Here is a 19,382-nt window from a genome sequence, read left to right as displayed (position 1 = left end):
GTTGTTGTTGTGTGTATGTGTTAAGCTCAGACACTATACTTTTTGAGCGATCACTGTTACAGATTTCTTTTCTAGAATTTCCTTTATTATTTCTCTGAGTTTCTGTAGATCTTCTCAACTCAGTGCACATCTGTAGGACCATAGCTTTGAAATCTTCATCCAGTTTATTAGCTCTGTTGAGTTTAAGGTTTTCTTAACACTGAAGTAAGTTTTTTATTTATAACATTGAAGTGTGGTTATTTATAAGCAGAACACTGGTCAGCTCTGTCTTATGGTGGATTGAACTCTGGACCTCAGAGCCTCAGGCATAAGAATCTTTTCGCATAACCATTGTACTACTATCTCCCCTGCCAGTCAACTTCAGTATTTTTGATGACATAAATCTCATTTCCAGAAATTGGACTCTAATATGTAATCTACCTATGATATTTGATTTATTGGTGCCAGTGAAGTCATTTGATGGGAGCAGGGTGACTGCTGTTAATAAATTCATGGAAATGTAATTTATTTATTGGCTTCATTCTACTAGTTTTCTAGATAGTAGAAGCATCTTTTAAATCAGATAGCTGTAACACTTTATAAAAAGATTCAAAGACTTTACTGGTAAGCATTGCTTGTTCTTATTAAACTATATATATATATTTTTTTTTTTTCATTTTGCTGGGAGAAATGTATCTCCTTGTGACTTTGTTATGACTGAGAATAAAGAAGGTAAGGATTTTTTTTTTCCTTCTAGACATGTTTTGCAATGGTGAACACTTTGAGAATTTTTTGGTTTTTGTCTTTGATTCTAGATTATAGGGCTGCTATGGTAAAAGTAATTTTCGGACAATATGAGTTTCAAAAACTTGTATCAGTTTCCTTGTAGCTGTGATTAATGCTTTTTGGGAAAAGGGGAGATCTCAGTTTGAGCCCTGGCTCCCCACTTGGGGGGTTGCTTCACAGTTGGTGAAGTAGATCTGGAGGTGTCTATCTCTCCCCTTCTCTGTCTTCCCTTCCTCTCTCAATTTCTCTCCATCCTATCCAATTTAAATAAATAAATAATATATTAAAAGAATTAATTTTTAGTTTTGGAAACATGCTGCTTAATATAAGTTGTTATAAAATATAGAATACTTAGGTATGTTAGATGAATTTAGAAAAGTTATTAATCTTCTGAATCACTTAATCATCTGAAACTATTGAGATAGATATGATTCAGAATTTAGAATACTTTGAAAGAATAGTACAGTACATTACACAGTATTCTAAAAGTGGTGTTTGGTTAATTTTCTGATCGGATAGGTTAAAAATTACCAGTATTTTACTTTTTATTGAATACTATACACCCATATGAGTATGTTAGTTTTTATTTATCCATTCAAACCATTTGATGGATATTTGACTTGGTCCAAATTCATATTGCTGTGGATATTTACATGCATTTCTTTTTTGCCAATATGTTAATATTTGACTTGGAAGTATTATGAGGTGTTAAATTATTGGTTTGGATAGTTTTGCATTTCTAAAAAACTGGCAGATTACTTTCCCCAAAGTTCTGTATCATATTATATTTTTGCTAACAATGTGTGATGGTTTAGATTTCTGTCTTCACCAAAATTTGGTACTGGCTGTCTTTTTCATTAGAGCCTTTGGATTTTATATTGTGGTAGCTGTGATTAATTTACATTTTCCCAGTGACAAGTGATACATCATTTCCTTTTTTTTTTTAATTTTTTAAAACTATTTGTTGTTGTCTTTGATGAGCTGTCCACTTATAGCAGTTGCCTGAGTTTTAGTGTTACCTTTTTATTATAGAGTTGTAATAGTTCTTTATATGTATTGGATACGTATTAAATTATTTGCAAACATTTTTCTCTAAACCTGTGCCATGTCTTTTCATTTTAAAATTTTAGAAAAAATTTCAGCTTTATTGAGGTACAGTTAAAATTATATATGTACATTCAATATTATATTTATCTTATTTTCATGAGAAAAAATAGAGAGAAACCAGAATATAGCTCAGTTCTGGTTTATGGTGGTGCTGGGGATTGAATCTGGGATCATGGAACCTCAGGCATAAGTCTTTTATATAGTCATTTTGTTTTCTACTCAGCCCAAAGGTAGGTGTGTGTGTGTGTGTGTGTGTGTGTGTGTGTGTGTGTGTGTGTGTGTGTGTGTGTGTGTGTGTATTGGGGGGATTAGTTGTTTATAGTCAATAATATACTATATATTTTTCTCACATATTGATTAAATAGTGACTTATAAATTAATAGTGTATGTTAATACCGTTCCCACCACCAAAGTGTCCCCACGCCCCTACAGTGAAGCTAAAAATCTACCCACTCCCCCCACCTAGAGTTTTTTTACTTTGGTGAAATACTCCAAACTCAGTCAAATTCTACTTTGTTTTTCTCTGTCTGTTCTTCTTTCTCAATTTCTTTTTATGAAATTTATACTCATCTTTCTCTTTCTGATTTACCTCACTTAACATAATTCCTTCTAACTCCATCCAAGATGAGTCAGAGAAGGTGGGCTTTTTATTCTTAATAGCTGAGTAGTAGTCCATTGAGCATATATACCACCGCTTTCTCAGCCATTCATCTGTTGTTGGGCACCTGGTTTGCTTCCAGGTTTTGGCTTTTATGAATTGTGCTGCTATGAACATAGGTGTACATATATTATTTTGGATGGGTGTGATTGTGTCCTTAGGATATATCCCTAGCCCAGGAGTTACTGGGTCATATGGAAGGTCAATTTCCAGACTTGTGAGGGTTCTCCAGACTGCTCTCCACAGTGGTTGGGACCAATTTACATTCCGGAATCACCAGCAGTGCAGAAGGGCTCCTTTGTCCCCACAGCTTCTCTAGTATTACTACTGATGTTTTTATCTTAGGTAATGAATATTTATATCCGCTGCCCATTTTTGGGTTGGATCATTTGCTTTTTTTGATGCTGAGTTTGGTGAGCTCTTTATATATTTTGGTTATCAGCCTCTTGTCTGATGTATGGCATGTGAAGATCTTTCATTCTGTGAGGGGTCTCTTTGTTTGGGTGATGGTTTCTTTTGCTGTACAGAAGCTTTTCAATTTGATGAAGTCCCGTTGATTTGTCTTCCTTACAATTGGGTTTGTGTCATCAAAGATGTCCTTGAGGTTTAGATGGAAGAGTGTTCCGCCAATATTTTCCTCTAAGTATTTGATAGTTTCTGGTCTAACTTGATCCATTTGAAGTTAACTTTTGTTTCTGGTGAGATAAAGTAGTTCAGTGTCATTCTTCTGCACATTTCAACCCAGTTTTTCCAGCACCATTTATTGAAGAGAGCCTCCTTCTTCCATTTAATATTTTGAGCCTCCTTATCAAAAATTAGGTATCCATAGGGAGTTTATTTCTGGGCTTTCAATTCTGTTCCACTAGTCTGTGTATCTATTTTGCTCCAGTACAAGGCTGTTTTGATGATGATGGCTTTATAATATGGTTTAAGACCTGAGAGTGTGATGTCTCCACTTTTTAAAAATACTTTTATTTATTTAATATTCAGTAGATACAGAGAAAAATTGAGAGGGGAGGGGGAAATAGAGAGGGAGAGAGACAGAAAGACTCCTGCATCCCTGTTTCATGACTATTGAAGCTTTCCCCCTGCAGGTGGGAACTAGAGGCTTGAACCTGGATCTTTACGCACTGTAATGTGCATTTACCAGGTGCACCACCACCTGGCCTCTGATGCCTGCATTTCTAAAGATTATTCCTTCAAACTCCATCTAAGATGAAGTGAAGAAAGTGAAATCACCATTTTTAGTAGCTGAGTAGAAAATCAGATATTTCTTCTTTGCTACTAGATTGTATGAATTCATTATTTTGGGTATTAATCCCCTTATCTGCAGTATGGTTTTTCAGTAGACAACATTATTCCATTGATTGCTTTCTTTGGATGCTCTCTTCCAAGTAGTGTTACAATTCCAGGTCTTATTTAAGTTTTCAGTACATTTTAGAGCATGTGAGGTAATTTTTGTGAGTAGTATAAGATCCAGTTATTTTTCATGTAAATATATAATTTTTCCTACACAATTTATTGAAGCAACTGTCTCTTTCTTGTGTGTTCTTGGTATTTGTTGCATAGCCAGTGCTGGAGAACTCAGAGAAACGTGTTCTATGTCTGACTAAGAGCTGGGAGAGGTCTTTCCTGAACATGCATCACTATAGAAGTGGGTGCAGCCCATTAAAGGCCCGTCCTTTAGTGTCATCTAGTTTTCAGTGTATAGATTTCCTCCTCCTTGGTTAAATTTATGCCTAGACATTTCGATACTATTTGTGGGAAGGGTTGCTTTCTTAATTGTTCTTTCAGATGCTTGGCAACTGGTTTTTGTATATGGATTTTATTTCTTGCACTAAATGTGTGTGTCATTTTTTTCTTAATGGAATCTTGTGCAAAAATCTTACTTGTGATGAAGCCCAGTTTATCATGTCTCTTGTAGATCATGTTTTTTGTCTTATCTAAAATTCTTTACCTAACCTACTATCACTAAGGCTTCCTCCTGCTTTTTTTTTTCTAGAAGTTTTATAAGATTAGCGCTTTAATATAGTTTATGTGAGTTCATTTCAGTCTTAACTTCCACATAGTTCTAGTACATACTCTTGTTTCTCAACACTCTCAGTATGCTGTCCTTAGCAAATGGCTCACTATGCAATTATCTTAGCAGCAATTCAACATTTTCAAAGAAATTCAATTATGCATTAGCTATAATTCACACTCTCACACACTCATGTGTGAAGGTAATCACTCAAATTGAGATATTGGTAGATTTGGATCCTAAATTCCCACTTTGAACTCTATAAACATTCAGTCTCTACAAATTCTCAAATTATGAAGACCATATCAGACTTTGAAACTATGTGGAAGTTAAGACTGTGAAATTATCTTGTATTCCACCACAATTAAAAAACTTATGAATTCTCACTGTTATGAATAAAGATTATGTAAAAACAACACTCCCCGAAGATGATGTAATGATAGATAAATCAAGTCTAGAAATGCTAAGATCAACTTAAGAGATGATGATGAAGAACATCCTGACTAGTTCTATAGTAGGATTTTTTTTCCCCCTTTATTTGGGGGGATTCATGGTTTGCAGTTGACAGCAAAATACAGTAGTTGGTACACATGTAACACTTGTCAGTTTTCCATATAACACTCTTAACCCCCCACTTAGGTCCTCCTCCACCATCATGTTCCAGGACCTGAAACACCCCCCCAAACCCACCCCTCCCCACCCCAGAGCTTTTTTTTTTTTTACTTCAGTGCAATATACCGAAGACTTTTTTAAAACCCCCAAAGTTATCACAGATTTTTACTGTATTTGCTATTCAGCTAGTTGTCTCTGTCCTTTGCCCATTTCTGTTTGGTGGTTTGGGAGGAGTTTGGTTAAAGTTGTCCAGTAACAGATTTGTCTCAGTTGGAGCAATGAGAATCACATATACCTTTCATCCTCTTGGTAACAACAGGCTGTTAAAGAGTGAAAGACAGACCCTCAAGCTGGTTTACCATTATATCAGCCTCATTTATTTGGTCAAAAGTCACAGAGCAGGAAAATGTTCTCTATTAGAAGTACTCCAAAACTGTCTTATAAGGGACCCACTTATAGGGGATTGGATATGGAGCTCTGGGGGTGGGAACTGTGTGGAAATGTACCCCTCTTATCCTATAGACTTGTCAATATTTCCATTTTATAAATAAAGAAAAAGAAAAAGAGATATTCAACCTACTACACTAATCACCCCCAGTATTTCTACTTCCCTGGATGTGTTTGTTTTTAATTACAGAAAAGTTCCGAAACAGTACCTGTATACCACTCACTAGATTCATTAATTGTTTATATTTTGCTGTATTTGTGGCATCTCATGCTTTTTTTTCCCTTCTAAATCTTTTTAGCTTCATCAGTCACACACACACACACACACAATTTTTTTAAGAGTAGTGCTGTTTTACATCAATGCAAGTATTTAAGGTAAACTTGGTAATTGGCGAAATCTGAGGTTTACTTGAGATAGTGTCAGGAGGGATGCAGCTTGTTTGTAAACTACTGATTCACTGCATTGTTTCTTCTCCCTTCTTCATTACTCCCACCCCAACCCTTCTATCCTCTCCTGTTGTTTTCGTCGGGCTGGCTTCACAGGCCGGAGACAGAGACGACCGGGGACTCATGGCTGAGCAGAGAAGCAGTATTTCTTTATTGACGAGCGGGGACCGGTACAACAAACTCTTCTTATTACAACACAGTTCTCTCCTCCATCTCTCTCCTCCGCCGGAAGAGTCAGCCACCAAGGAAATACATATGATAGGGGGCAGGGAGAAGAAAGAAGCGCGAACTAGTGATGGATGACTAAACCAAATGTCCCAGAGGCCGGGGGGTGCGGGGGGGTGTGGACAACTACGGGACAACACCAAACCAATATCCTTTTTACACTCCTTACATTTTGATCTCTCACCTGCTAATGCTTGGGTATCTATACTTAAATGTATAGTACTGAAAACTTGATTGTAAACCTATATAGTTTCTTCACTAAGGAAGGACGCTAGTATCTTTCTATCTTCTTTTGAGTTCCCAGAGAAGGACTTAGCTAAGTTTCCTGGAAGGGTCTGGCAATGGTTTGGGGGGAAAAGGACTTGAGAAGGGAGTTGTCTTTGTAGTCAGTATGTGATATGAATTGAGAGAAGCATGCAGGAAAGTGTGCCCCACCCTAAGGTTCCAGGACTGGGGGAAATAATAGGCTCGATAATGGAAATGTGAGGTTCCTGCTGTCTTAGGGTTCAAGAAGACAATGGTTAGTTATTGTTATCATCACATTATTTGGTAATTGGGTTAACTTTGAAAAGTCCCTTTGTTAGGATTTGCTGTATAATACCCAGCATCTTGTATATAGCTGTGCCACCGGTTGCTTCTGTTCTTCCTGGTCTAGGCTTTTGAGAGAGTCCACATATCAAAGACTCAGCCTATGTATTAAAAAGACTTAGTTTGTGTTTAAAAAGTTCAAGACATACAATCAATTTTTCCCCTCTCATATTAATTAGTGATTTATATGACTACACTTTAATAGGAGTGTACATAAACACCATTCCCACCACCAAAAGACTGTGTCCCATTCCACCCACTCACCCCACCCCCACCTGGGGAAGCCTAATGTCCACCCTCCCCCTCACCACAGGGTTTTTACTTTGGTGCCCTGCTTTTAGTGTCCCTTTCAGATCTTCTTTCTCAGCTTCTGTTGATGAGTGGGATCATCCCATACTCATCTTTATCTTTCTGACTTAGTTCACTTAACATAATTCCTTCTAGCTCTGTCCAAGATGGGTCAGAGAAGGTGGGTTCATTGTTCTTGATAGCTGCATAGTATCCCATTGTGTATATATACCACAGCTTTCTCAGCCACTCATCTGTTGTTGGGCACCTGGGTTGTTTCCAGGTTTTAGCTATTATGAATTGTGCTTCTATGAACATAGTTGTACACATATCTTTTTGATTGGGCATTATGGAATCCTTGGGGTATATCCCCAGGAGAGGAATTACTGGGTCATATGGAAGGTCTATGTCTAGCCTTGTGAGAGTTCTCCATACTGCTCTCCAGAGAGGCTGGACCAATTTACATTCCCACCAGCAGTACAGAAGAGTTCCTCTGTCCCCACAGCCTCTCCAGCATTTGTTGCTGCTGTCCTTTTTGATGTTTGCCATTCTCACAGGAGTGAGGTAGTATCTCAGTGTAGTCTTTATTTGCATTTCTCTGACAATCAGTGACCTGGAGCAGTTTTTCATATGCATGTTAGCCTTTTGGATCTCCTCTGAGGTGAATGTTTTGTTCATATCCTCTGCCCATTTTTGGATGGGGTCATTTACTTTTTTGGTGCTAAGTTTGCTGAGCTCTTTGTATATTTTGATGATTAGTCTCTTGTCTGATGTTTGGCATGTGAAGATCTTCTCCCATTCTGTGAGGGGTCTCTTTGTTTGTTTAATAGTTTCTTTGGCTGTGCAGAAGCTTTTCAATTTGATGTAGTCCCACTGGTTTGTTTCTGCTTTAGTCTTCCTTGCATTTGGGTTTGTTTCATCAAAGATGTCCTGAGGTTTAGGTGGGAAAGTGTTCCACCAATGTTTTCCTCTAAGTATTTGATAGTTTCTGGTCTGACATCCAGGTCCTTGATCCATTTGGAGTTGATTTTGGTTTCTGGTGAGATAAGGTGGTTCAATTTCATTCGTCTGCATGTTTCAACCCAGTTTTCCCAGCACCGTTTATTGAAGAGAGCCTCCTTCTTCCATTTAATACTTTGGGCCTCCTTATCAAAGATTAGATGTCCATAGATGTGGGGGTGCTTTTTGTTTTTATGAAAATGTTATTTTTTATAAATTTCTCAGAAGAATAAAATTGTATATTATGATTTATCTTGTACTTTTTATTATTCCCTCTAAAACAGACGCTGCTTGAATATGCAGAGAAATGGAAAACCTCAGAAGATCCTTTACCTTTATTGGAGGTATACACAGTGGCTATCCAAAGTTATGTTAAAGCTCGACCATACCTTACCTCTGAATGTGAAAATGTAGCGTTGGTTCTGGAACGCTTGGCATTGTGAGTAGACCTTTTAGTAAATAAAAATAAGCTTTATCATTCCTTCATTTAACTTTATATCCTAAGTTTTATGATCATTCAGTTTTAAGATGATTCATTATGAGGAATGTACTATGTTAGATGTACTATGTAACATAGTACATAGAATGTACTATGTTAACATAGTACATAGAATGTACTATGTTACTGGTTTTACTGTGAATTGTAGTAATTATTTGTGTTATTAACTTTTTTTTTTTAGAAGCTGTGTTGAACTTTTACTGTGTCTGCCTGTTGAGTTATCAGATAAACAGTGGGAGCAATTTCAGACACTGGTGCAGGTGAGAATTTTACCTATTAGATTTAGTATAGTTTTATACATTTATTTCTTTAGTTAAACTTTAAAGCACCTAATAATTTTAAACATTAATTGCTACTCTTACTAACACTAGTGTCTTGCCTATATTAGATGCTCATTGACTGTTAAATGAATATATACATTTAGATAGATTAGTTGAATGTTGCACTGACTTATAACATCAGATCATTAGAACTACTTGCCAGAGTAGTTAGGAAAGACCCTAAAAGAAAATGCCCTCTTTAGAAATAATTTTAATTAGTTACTGAAAATCTGCAATAAGAATCTTAAAACATTCCTTTTAATCCTAATAAAAATTTTGTGATGGTAGATAAATCTTATTTTAAAGGTGAGGAAACTGAGGCTCATAAATTTTTAATGTTTATTTGCCCAAATGTTCATATATAGCTAATACCACAGTTATTTGAAGCAAGGTTCTTAATTTAAAGCCTATGCTTTTTTTCTCCTGTATCTGAAACCATATACTCTGTCTCTCATATACTGCTTTTATTTCTACTTATTTAAGTAGTACACAGTTTAGCAGTGTTTTGTTTAAAATATTTTCAGGAATGTTAACTTCTGTGTTATACACTAGATTGTGCTGAATATATTAGCTTCTTAAGTAAATTTTGATTAATTGACAAATTGTAAAGAAAATTCCTAGTAACTAGTTTTTATAAAATATAATGGTTTCTATTTCTCTAGTCAGAGTCCTTAAACATTTTTTGGCCTTATGTTTTTCTGTAGGAGATAGGTTAAGAGGGTTAATATCAAATTTTAGAAGCTTGTAAGTAAGTTGTAGTTAGGTCAACTTTCTTGTTACTAAATATTAAGCTCTACATTGAGTGCAGAGTTCTTCAAGGGTAACACTTTTGTCTAGGATTCATTGCTTAATATCCTAGGATTACTAGGACACATAGTAACTATTTGTTAAAATAAAGATGTCTTGTCCTGTTTCTCACATTGCAACTTTTAAATATGCTATTTTTGCTTTAGCATACTAGTAATGTGTGTCTTAGAATTTTTTTCTCCAGCAAGTACTTATTTAAAATTTAAATTTTTAAGTTAAATAACTATTTCATAACTTTGCAGTCTTTTAGCAGTGAAATGCACAAACACTAATTAACACAGTATTAATTTTTATTAATATACTTCATACTACTTATTTATCTACATAAAATAAACTTAAAATTTTTCCTTTTCAAAACAATAGCACTAGTTGATACTTTTTCATTTGTCTAATAAGGCAGGAATAAGTAATTCAAATACCTTTGGTAGTTTTCACAACTGTTCAAAGAACTTGTTGCATTGGAGAGATTTTGAAGAGTTTAGAGAGCCGTTTTTTTGTGTGTGAACATAGAATGTAGCATTAAAAGTTTCCATAACACTTTGATCTCATTTTATAACTTCCTCAGTGTTAGTTTATACCTGCCGAACAGCATTTGTTTCATTTTTTCCTGTATTTTAATTAACTATTTAATATTTATTTACTAAACCTCATGAATACAGGCATTCATTGCTCTCTTCCTTAGTACTTTGTTCATATAAATCTTCAATAGAAATTTATTGCATTAAAGGAAGATTATTTGTCTTTGGTGACCTGAAGAACATGCTAGTTTGAACAGTTGGGCACAACTAGTTAATAGAATTCAATGTCAGCTTAAGTAGGATGTTGTCAATCCTATGTAAAGAATCAATGAAAAATATTGACTTAGTTTTCACAAGTTCCTTTTATCAGAATATGTATTGAGTTGAACCTTGTGCTTTGATGCAAACCGGTCATTTATTAATAATTGAGGCTGAGTGGCAATATGTCTTTTTTTAATATTTATTTTTATTTATTTATTCCCTTTTGTTGCCCTTGTTGTTTTATTGTTGTAGTTATTATTGTTGTCATTGTTGTTGGATAGGACAGAGAGAAATGGAGAGGGGAGGGGGAAGATAGAGGGAGAGAAAGATAGACACCTGCAGACCTGTTTCACCGCTTGTGAAGCGACACCCCTGCAGGTGGGGAGCCAGGGCTTGAACCAGGATCCTTATGCGGGTCCTTGTGCTTAGCGCCACCTGCGTTTAACCCGCTGCGCTACAGCCCGACTCCCAACAATATGTCTTTTTTAATAACACAAGCTATAAATGTGTAAAGTCGTATGTTACAAATATTTTGACAACTCCATGTGAAGTAAGTTTGTTCATGGTTTAGATTTAGGGGAAAATTAGGTGGACTCATTCCTATTACTACACTGTATTTAGTTAAATTCAGTTCTCACCCTTGAGATTTATCTAGGTTAAAGTATTTTAGCATTTTGTAATGTGACATGAAAATTTTAAAATGAAAGCATTTTTTTAAAATTAGTATTATAATTTAAGCCTGATAAACTTGCTTTTAAAAATATGTTGTAATTCTTTGGATGTTTGTTTAATATTTATAGGTAGCTCATGAAAAGCTGATGGAGAATGGCAGCTGTGAATTGCATTTTTTAGCTACTCTAGCTCAAGAGACTGGGGTGTGGAAAAACCCGGTACTGTGCACTATTCTTTCCCAGGAACCATTGGATAAGGATAAAGGTAAATTTTCTAGAGAGAGAGAGAGAAAAAAAAATCATTAAACTAGAAAAAAATATTTAAAATTGTTTTAATGTAATTTATCTGAAGATGTGTCAAAGAAGGACCATTAATTAAATTGTATCTGAAATGCATAAGGCCCTTCACCTTTATTTCATTTGGGGGCAGATGTATTTATAAGATGACACAGCCTTAACATTTAGAGAAACTTAACTTTTCCCCCCCAACATCTTTACAACAGAGGATTTCCTCTGCAATATCCTGATGGGTGGCAATATAATATTTGATAGCTTGTTTGACAGATGGGGGAGTAGAAATAGGTTAACTAGATGATTTTCCGTTAAAAGAGTAAGAAATCAATGCCAGAACTCTCACATAGTACTCATTCTAAAACAGCTTGTTGTTCTGCTTCATTTTATCCTGCTTTGTTGGCATTATATGAGTCTAGATAAGCTCAAAATGTTGGCTCTTCCACTGGAAGGATACAGTTAAATCACAAATACATGTAACAGTTAATGTTCAGAATTTTAAAAGCATGTGTACTATAAAGGGGAATGGCATAACTTTGTCTAGTTACTTTTCTTGTGATTTGTTAGTACAGTGGCCAGCTTTACCTTAACCTTTTCCAAGTTATTTAACTAGAAGTAAACATGTTTTTTTCCTCTGTATATTGCTGCTTTTCTTGTTGATTGATGGCAAACTCTAGGTATTTTGCTGTGTGAGCCTGGATTATAATAATCTTGAGAAGGAATTGTGTTAGGCCTGTTGTTTGTAAATTCTTCCGGTACTTTTACCAAGACTTCCCAGCCAAACTCTAAACTTCTCTTTAGAACCTACTCTCCTTTGTCCAATCTTTCTTGACTGTCTTCCCTCCCTCCCCTTACTTTCATGATTATTCTAGCAGTGTTGTCTGTTTCTTAGTTTTTCATAGGTTTGTTTTTATTACCTACTTCCTCAGTGGATACCTACTGATAAGCTTTAGTGCCTTGCCTTAGGGAAAATGGAAAGTAGTTTTTCATTTAAAATATTACGATATTTAAATGTTGAGAATCCTTGGGGGTTTTGCAGACTTTTTTTTTTTTTTTTCTTCCTGGCTTATCAGTGTAACTGATTATTCCTAGTATCACATTCTATTTTTTAGAGTTGGGGAGATAGTGTAGTGATTCTGCAAAAGACTTCTGTGCATGAGGCTCTGAGGTCCAGATTCAGTCTATAGCACTACCATAAGCCAAAGCTGAGCAGTGCTTTGGCATCTCTCTCTCTAAATAAAAATATTTTAAAAGAAGAAGATAATTAAAAATATTCTACTTCTAGTCTTCTCAACTTTTGGGAATGTTGTATGTAATACATTGATAATACAGTAAAATTATACCGAGGGAGTAACTTCCTTTTTCTGTTGTCAGTTTCTGGAAAATTTTTATTCTTAGTTTTTGGTTTTTTTTTAACTGAATTCACACTAAAGCAAGAAAATGAAACTTTACCTTTGCAACATTCATTTTTTAAATTTTAAAATTATATTACTATTTTTTATGCAACACAAGGCATGAACTTAAGGTCTGTTTTATACATATGCGATATAGCTGAGTGACCTCCCTTGCCCACTATTCTGTTCTATTCCTTTTCTGCTTTGTTATGCTCTGCAAAGAAGTGAGAGATTCAGCACAATACTGGTCCACCATCCATGCAGTTCGTGTGTTGCTGGGGCTCAAACAGATAAAGGGCCATGAACATAGTAGGGCGTGTACTTTATTGGATGGGTTATTTCTCTGCCATAAAATTTAATTTTTAAATGTGCTCAGTTTCCCTACTGTTTGACTGTGCTAAATAGTTTCTTCCTGCTTTGCTTTTTTCTTGACCTTTAGCTGACAAGCCAGGAATAATTTGAACTATGCAGTTAAGAGGCATTTCTATAATAGTAGTTGGATGGTCAATAGATAGACATTAATGCATCATATGAAGCAACTAGAGAGATTATAAGTGGTTGAATTTACTACCCTATCTTTAAGAGGTCCTCTGTTAAGATGTTCCTTTGGTGGGAATTGTTTTATGAAGAATCACATGAATTAGAGGTATACACTTATATATGTTTAAAAAGTTTAAGGAGGGGCCAGGTGGTGGCGCACAAAGGTTAAGCACACATACTACAGTGCACAAGGATGCAGGTTCAAGCCCCAGTCCCCGCCTGCAGGGGGAAAGCTTCATGAGTGGTGAAGCAGTGCTGCAGATCTCTCTCTCTCTCTCTCTCTCTCTCCCTCTCTCTCACTTTCTCTCTCTCACTTTCTTTCTTTCTCTCTCCCCTTCTCTGTATCCCCTTCCCCTCTCAATTTCTTTGTCTCTATCCTCTAATAAATAAGTAAATAAAACAATTTTTAAAATCTTTTTAAAAAAGTTTAATGAGTTGACATTTTTGCTCTTACATCTGAATCTTCAAATTTGATAGTTCAAATGACTTAGGAACTTTCATTTTTTTATAGTATGTATGCATCCCCTTAGTTTAACTTAACCTATCCTATAGCAGGTTTTATAATTATTCTTTTTGCTTTATATTTATTTGTTTATTTTCATTTTAATTTATTTTTTATTTAAGAAAGGATAAATTAACAAAACCATAGGGTAGAAGGGGTACAACTCCACACAATTCCCACCACCCAATCTCCATATCCCCTCCCCTCCCCTGATAGCTTTCCTGTTCTCTGTCCCTCTGGGAGCATGGACCCAGGGTCATTGTGGGTTGCAGAAGGTGGAAGGTCTGGCTTCTGTAGTTGCTTCCCCGCTGAACATGGGCGTTGACTGGTTGGTCCATACTCCCAGTCTGCCTCTTTCTTTCCCTATTAGGGTGGGTCTCTGGGGAAGCGGAGCTCCAGGACACATTGGTGGGGTCTTCAGTCCAGGGAAGCCTGGCCGGCATCCTGATGGCATCTGGAACCTGGTGGCTGAAAAAAGAGTTAACATACAAAGCCAAACAAATTGTTGAGCAATCATGGACCCAAAGCTTGGAAGAGTGGAGAGGAAGTGTTGGGGGTGTACTCACTTCAGACTCTAGTGTACTTCTGCTTTCAGGTTTATATTTTGTACTTGTTTATGGATACATGTGAACATATGCTCTCTCTCACAGAACCTGGTGTATATCTAGGTTTTGGGACTGATAGAAAGTGATCCACCTGGGATGGAATTAGAGAATGCTATGAAAGGAAAGGTCTCACCTGAGTAATGAAGCTGAAGGGTTGTCATTCCACACGTGAAGTCTCTGGACACAGTCTGAGCTGAAGCATGTTGAGGTGGCAATCATTGCTTTGATTAAGTTGCGATCAGCAGATGCAATCTTAGTTGATATGGATTGGGAGAGGCATGTGGGAAAGTGGGCCCTATCCTAAGGTTCCAAGACTGGGAGAAATATGGGCTCTATAGTGGAGATGTGAGGTTCCTGTTGTCTTAGGGTTCAAAAAGACAATGGATAGTTAATATTATCATCACATTATTTGGTAATTGGGTTAACTTTGAAAAGTCCTTTTGTTAGGGTTTGCTGTATAGTACCCACTATCTTGTAAATAGCTGTGCCACTGGTTGCCTCTGATCTACTTGGTCTAGGCTTTTGAGAGAGTCCGCATATCAAATACACAGCCTATATATTAAGAAGACTCAGTCTGTGTTTTGAAAAACTTCGAGACATACCATGAATTTTTCCCCTCTCATATTAATTAACTAGTGATTTATATGACTACACTTTACTAGGAGTGTACATAAACACCATTCCCACCACCAAAAGACTGTGTCCCATCCCACCCACACCCACCCCCCACCGACCCAGGAAGCCTCATGTCCACCCTCCCCTTCACCACAGGGTTTTTACTTTGGTGCCCTACTTTCAATTTAGTCAGATCCTGCTTTTAGTTTCCCTTTCAGATCTTCTTTCTCAACTTCTGTTGATGAGTGGGATCATCCCAGACTCATCTTTATCTTTCTGACTTAGCTCACTTAACATAATTCCTTCTAGCTCTGTCCAAGATGGGTCAGAGAAGGTGGGTTCATTGTTCTTGATAGCTGCATAGTATTCCATTGTGTATATATACCACAGCTTTCTCAGCCACTCATCTGTTGTTGAGTACTTGGGTTGCTTCCAGGTTTTAGCTATTATGAATTGTGCTGCTATGAACATAGGAGTACACACCTCTTTTTGGTTGAGTGTTATGGAGTCCTTGGGGTATAACCCCAGGAGAGGAATTACTGGATCATATGGAAGGTCCATGTCTAGCCTTCTGAGAGTTTTCCAGGCAGCTCTCCACAGAGGTTGGACCAATTTACATTCCCACCAGCAATGTAAAAGGGTTCCTCTGTCCCCACAACCTCTCCAGCATTTGTTGCTGCTGTCCTTTTTGATGTATGACATTCTTACAAGAGTCAGGTGGTATCTCAATGTTGTCTTAATTTGCATTTCTCTGACAATCAGTGACCTAGAGCAGTTTTTCCTATGTTTGTTAGCCTTTTGGATCTCCTCTAAGGTGAATGTTTTGTTCATATCCTCTGCCCATTTTTGGATGGGGTCATTTGCTTTTTTGGTGCTAAGTTTGCTGAACTCTTTGTATATTTTGGTGATTAGTTTCTTGTCTGATGTATGGCATGTGAAGATCTTCTCCCATTCTGTAAGGGGTCTCGTTGTTTATTTAATAGTTTCTTTGGATGTGCAGAAGCTTTTCAATTTGATGTAATCCCATTGGTTTGTTTCTGCTTTAGTCTTTCTTGCAATTGGGTTTGTTTCATCAAAGATGTCCTTGAGATGTAGGTGGGAAAGTGTTCCACCTGTGTTTTCCTCTAAGTATTTGATTGTTTCTGGTCTAACATCCAGGTCTTTGATCCATTTGGAGTTGATTTTTGTTTCTGGCAAGATAAAGTGGTTCAGTTTCATTCTTCTGCATTTTACAGCCCAGTTTTCCCAGCACCATTTATTGAAGAGAGTCTCCTTCTTCCATTTAATGCTTTGGGCCCCCTTCACAAAGATTAGATGTCCATAGGTGTGGGGATTGCTTTATATTTAATTAAATGTTGCTTCCAACATTCTAGATAAAGATAGTAACTAGATAAACACAAGACAAATAGATGACCTTTAAATAGCCTAGGAAATTTAGACTTGGACATCTGTTTACTATTCTTGAGTCATAATCTCTGCCTTGTAATACAGCTTTGAATGTTCATATTTTTTTTATTTATAAAAAGAAAACATTGACTAAACCATAGGATAAGAGGGGTACAACTTGGCACAGTTACCACCACCAGAACTCTGTATCCCATCACCTCCCCTGATAGCTTAAAATCTTTTCTATAATCTTGCTGATAAGTAAATTGGCCTTTGCTTATAGAGAATGGTAGCTACATCTATTCGTAGACAATCTTTGTTGTGGAAATCATGAAACTATGTTCTTGGAGTTTGCATATTTTGAATCTAATCTAAAACTGTACTTAAATATAGTAAGTCCTTCTCACATTGTAGCAAGTGAGGTATTTGAAGATTATTGTCATGTTCCCTAAGTAGCTGTTTTTTCTTCTTTAGCCTAACAAGGCTTTCCTGTGCATGATTTTAAATGATGACTCCAGGTTCTGCAGTGTATATTATTTATTGTCCTTTTTAATGCTTAACCAATCCACATAACTTAATGTGCACCTGAAATGTGACCAGTTTTGAGATCAATGACATTCTCAACTTTCTCATCCTAAATTTATACTTAAGAGTCTATGACTTAAATAACATTTACCTGCCAAGCCAGACACATTTTCATATCACTTTGAGATCACTATAATCATACACATTTAAAAAATAAATGTCTCTTAAACTATCCACATTTCTATACTTAACTTTTTCTTCTCCTCCTCCACCTTTGTAATTTTACTGGATCTGTTCTGTCTCTTCAACTTGCTTTGTACCTTTTAATTCCTGTTTGTTTTGCTGAGTATGGACCTTAGTGGTTGGGGTCATATTTTGCTCAGGTAAAACACAGAGATAAATATATAGACAGAGGAAGAGGACACTATAGCATTCAAGATGCCTCTGGTGTCAAAGTACCTCCCATGTGGTGCTGGGAATTGAACATAGACTGCATATGGCAAGCTATTAACTGGCTAAGCTATCTTTCAAGCCCCTAATTCCTGATTGTTATTTTAGGCTTTTTTTGTCCTGGCTGTCTTTACTCTAACAGACCTTATAGAATTCACATCCTTGATAGTAAGTACAAAAAAAGTCATGTCCAAGAACCTCACATCTAGGATACTTATCCATCATAACTTTTAATCAGTAACTTTTTATTATGGATGGTTTATTAAATGCATTTATTTTTATGTGCATTCCATGATTTTCCATTTTTTCTATGAGAATTTGATGAAATACCATTAACAAATATTAGGCTAGAGTTTTAGTAAGTAATACTTAGAGTTTTAGTAAGTAATACTATTTAATAGTTTGTCTCACCTTTTAAATTATTATTTTTTTATATGTATAATGCTGGAGAATGGGCCCAGGGCTTCGTATATATGCATTGCTACTGAGTGGTCCCACACCCCACCCCTTTTTTTTCTTTTGGTGTTTACCAGGGCTGATGTCGGCACCACAGCTTCTTCAGTGCAGTAGGGGCCAGATTTGAAGTTGGGATGTGCACATTACAAAACAGATGCACTATCTAAATGAGCTATTTTGTCACCTCTTACCCCTCATTTTTATTATCTTTGTGGGGGGAAGAAGAGACATCAAAGTGCTACTCCACCATCCATTGAGTTCCCCTGGTGCTATTCTTGGTGTTTACTTGTGCTGGGTGACTCACTTAGTAAGGCATGTGCTTTACTTTCTCAGCCACCTCCCAATACCTATTTATTGTTTTTTAAGTAAATTATAAATCTCAGATTTGCAGAAACAGTGCAAAGAGTTCTCACACACCCCACAACCCATTTTTTCTACTACTGTCTTACATTAGTATGAGATATTTATCACAATATATAGATCAATATTGATGCTACTTTGTTACTATCTAAAGTCCACATTTTATTTAGACTTCCATAGTTTTTATCTAATGTCCTTTTTCTGTTTCAGGATTCCATCCAGGATACTACATTACATTTAGTCGTCATGGCTCCTTAGGCTCCTCTTGGCTGTGACAGTTATTCAGACTTTCCTTGTTTTTGATGACCGTGACAGTTTTGAGGAGTACTGGTCAGGTATTTTAAAGTAGAATGTCCCTCAATTGGGATTTGTCTGATCTTGTTCTTATGATTAGAACTGGGTTTATGGATTTGAGGAGGATGATCATAGAGGTAGTGTCATTGTCATCATATAAAAAAGTAAATATGGGGAGTCGGGCGATAGTGCAGCAGGTTAAGCTCAGGTAGCGCAAAGCACAAGGACCAGCGTAAGGATCCTGGTTCGAGTCCCCGGCTCCCCACCTGCTGGGGAGTCACTTCACAGGGGGTAAAGCAGGTCTGCTGGTGTCTTACCTCTCTCTCCTTTCTGTCTTCCCCTCCTCCATTTCTCTCTGTCCTAGCCAACAACGACAACAATAATAACTACAATAAAATAACAAGGGCAACAAAAGGGAATAAATAAATAACTTAAAAAATAAAATAAATATGTCAGTATGACTGTCACTGATGATATTAACCTTGATCACTAGTCTGAGGTAGTGTGTTTTGTCATATTTTCCCACTGTACTGGTACTTTCTTCCCTCTTTTTTCCATCTGTAATCTTCAGAAGGAAATTATTTCACACAGCCCACATTTTATAGGTAGAAAGTTAAACTCAACATGATTCCACTGACTTTAAAAAATCAGCAGTGTTTCACCTGTCCAACACTCTCCTTGACACCTTGGCAATTGCTGAGCTCTTTACTCCCTCGTTTTGCCTTATAAAGG

General features: G+C 36.5%; 1 protein-coding gene across 1 annotated transcript in view; it reads left to right on the top strand.

The window, feature by feature from the left end:
* Positions 1–19,382, top strand: part of ZNF292 (zinc finger protein 292) — a 75,019-nt gene that overhangs the window by 20,293 nt on the left and 35,344 nt on the right. The window contains exons 2-4 of the mRNA XM_007528714.3: positions 8,441–8,595; positions 8,837–8,915; positions 11,362–11,497. Coding sequence (XP_007528776.2) covers positions 8,441–8,595; positions 8,837–8,915; positions 11,362–11,497 — 370 coding nt within the window. The remainder of the gene's footprint in view (positions 1–8,440; positions 8,596–8,836; positions 8,916–11,361; positions 11,498–19,382) is intronic.

The sequence above is a fragment of the Erinaceus europaeus genome, chromosome 13, assembly GCF_950295315.1.
Source record: "Erinaceus europaeus chromosome 13, mEriEur2.1, whole genome shotgun sequence".
In the NCBI taxonomy this organism is placed as follows: Eukaryota; Metazoa; Chordata; class Mammalia; order Eulipotyphla; family Erinaceidae; genus Erinaceus; species Erinaceus europaeus.
The sequence above is the reverse complement of the archived record's forward strand: the minus strand, read 5'-3'. Positions and strand labels throughout refer to the sequence as shown.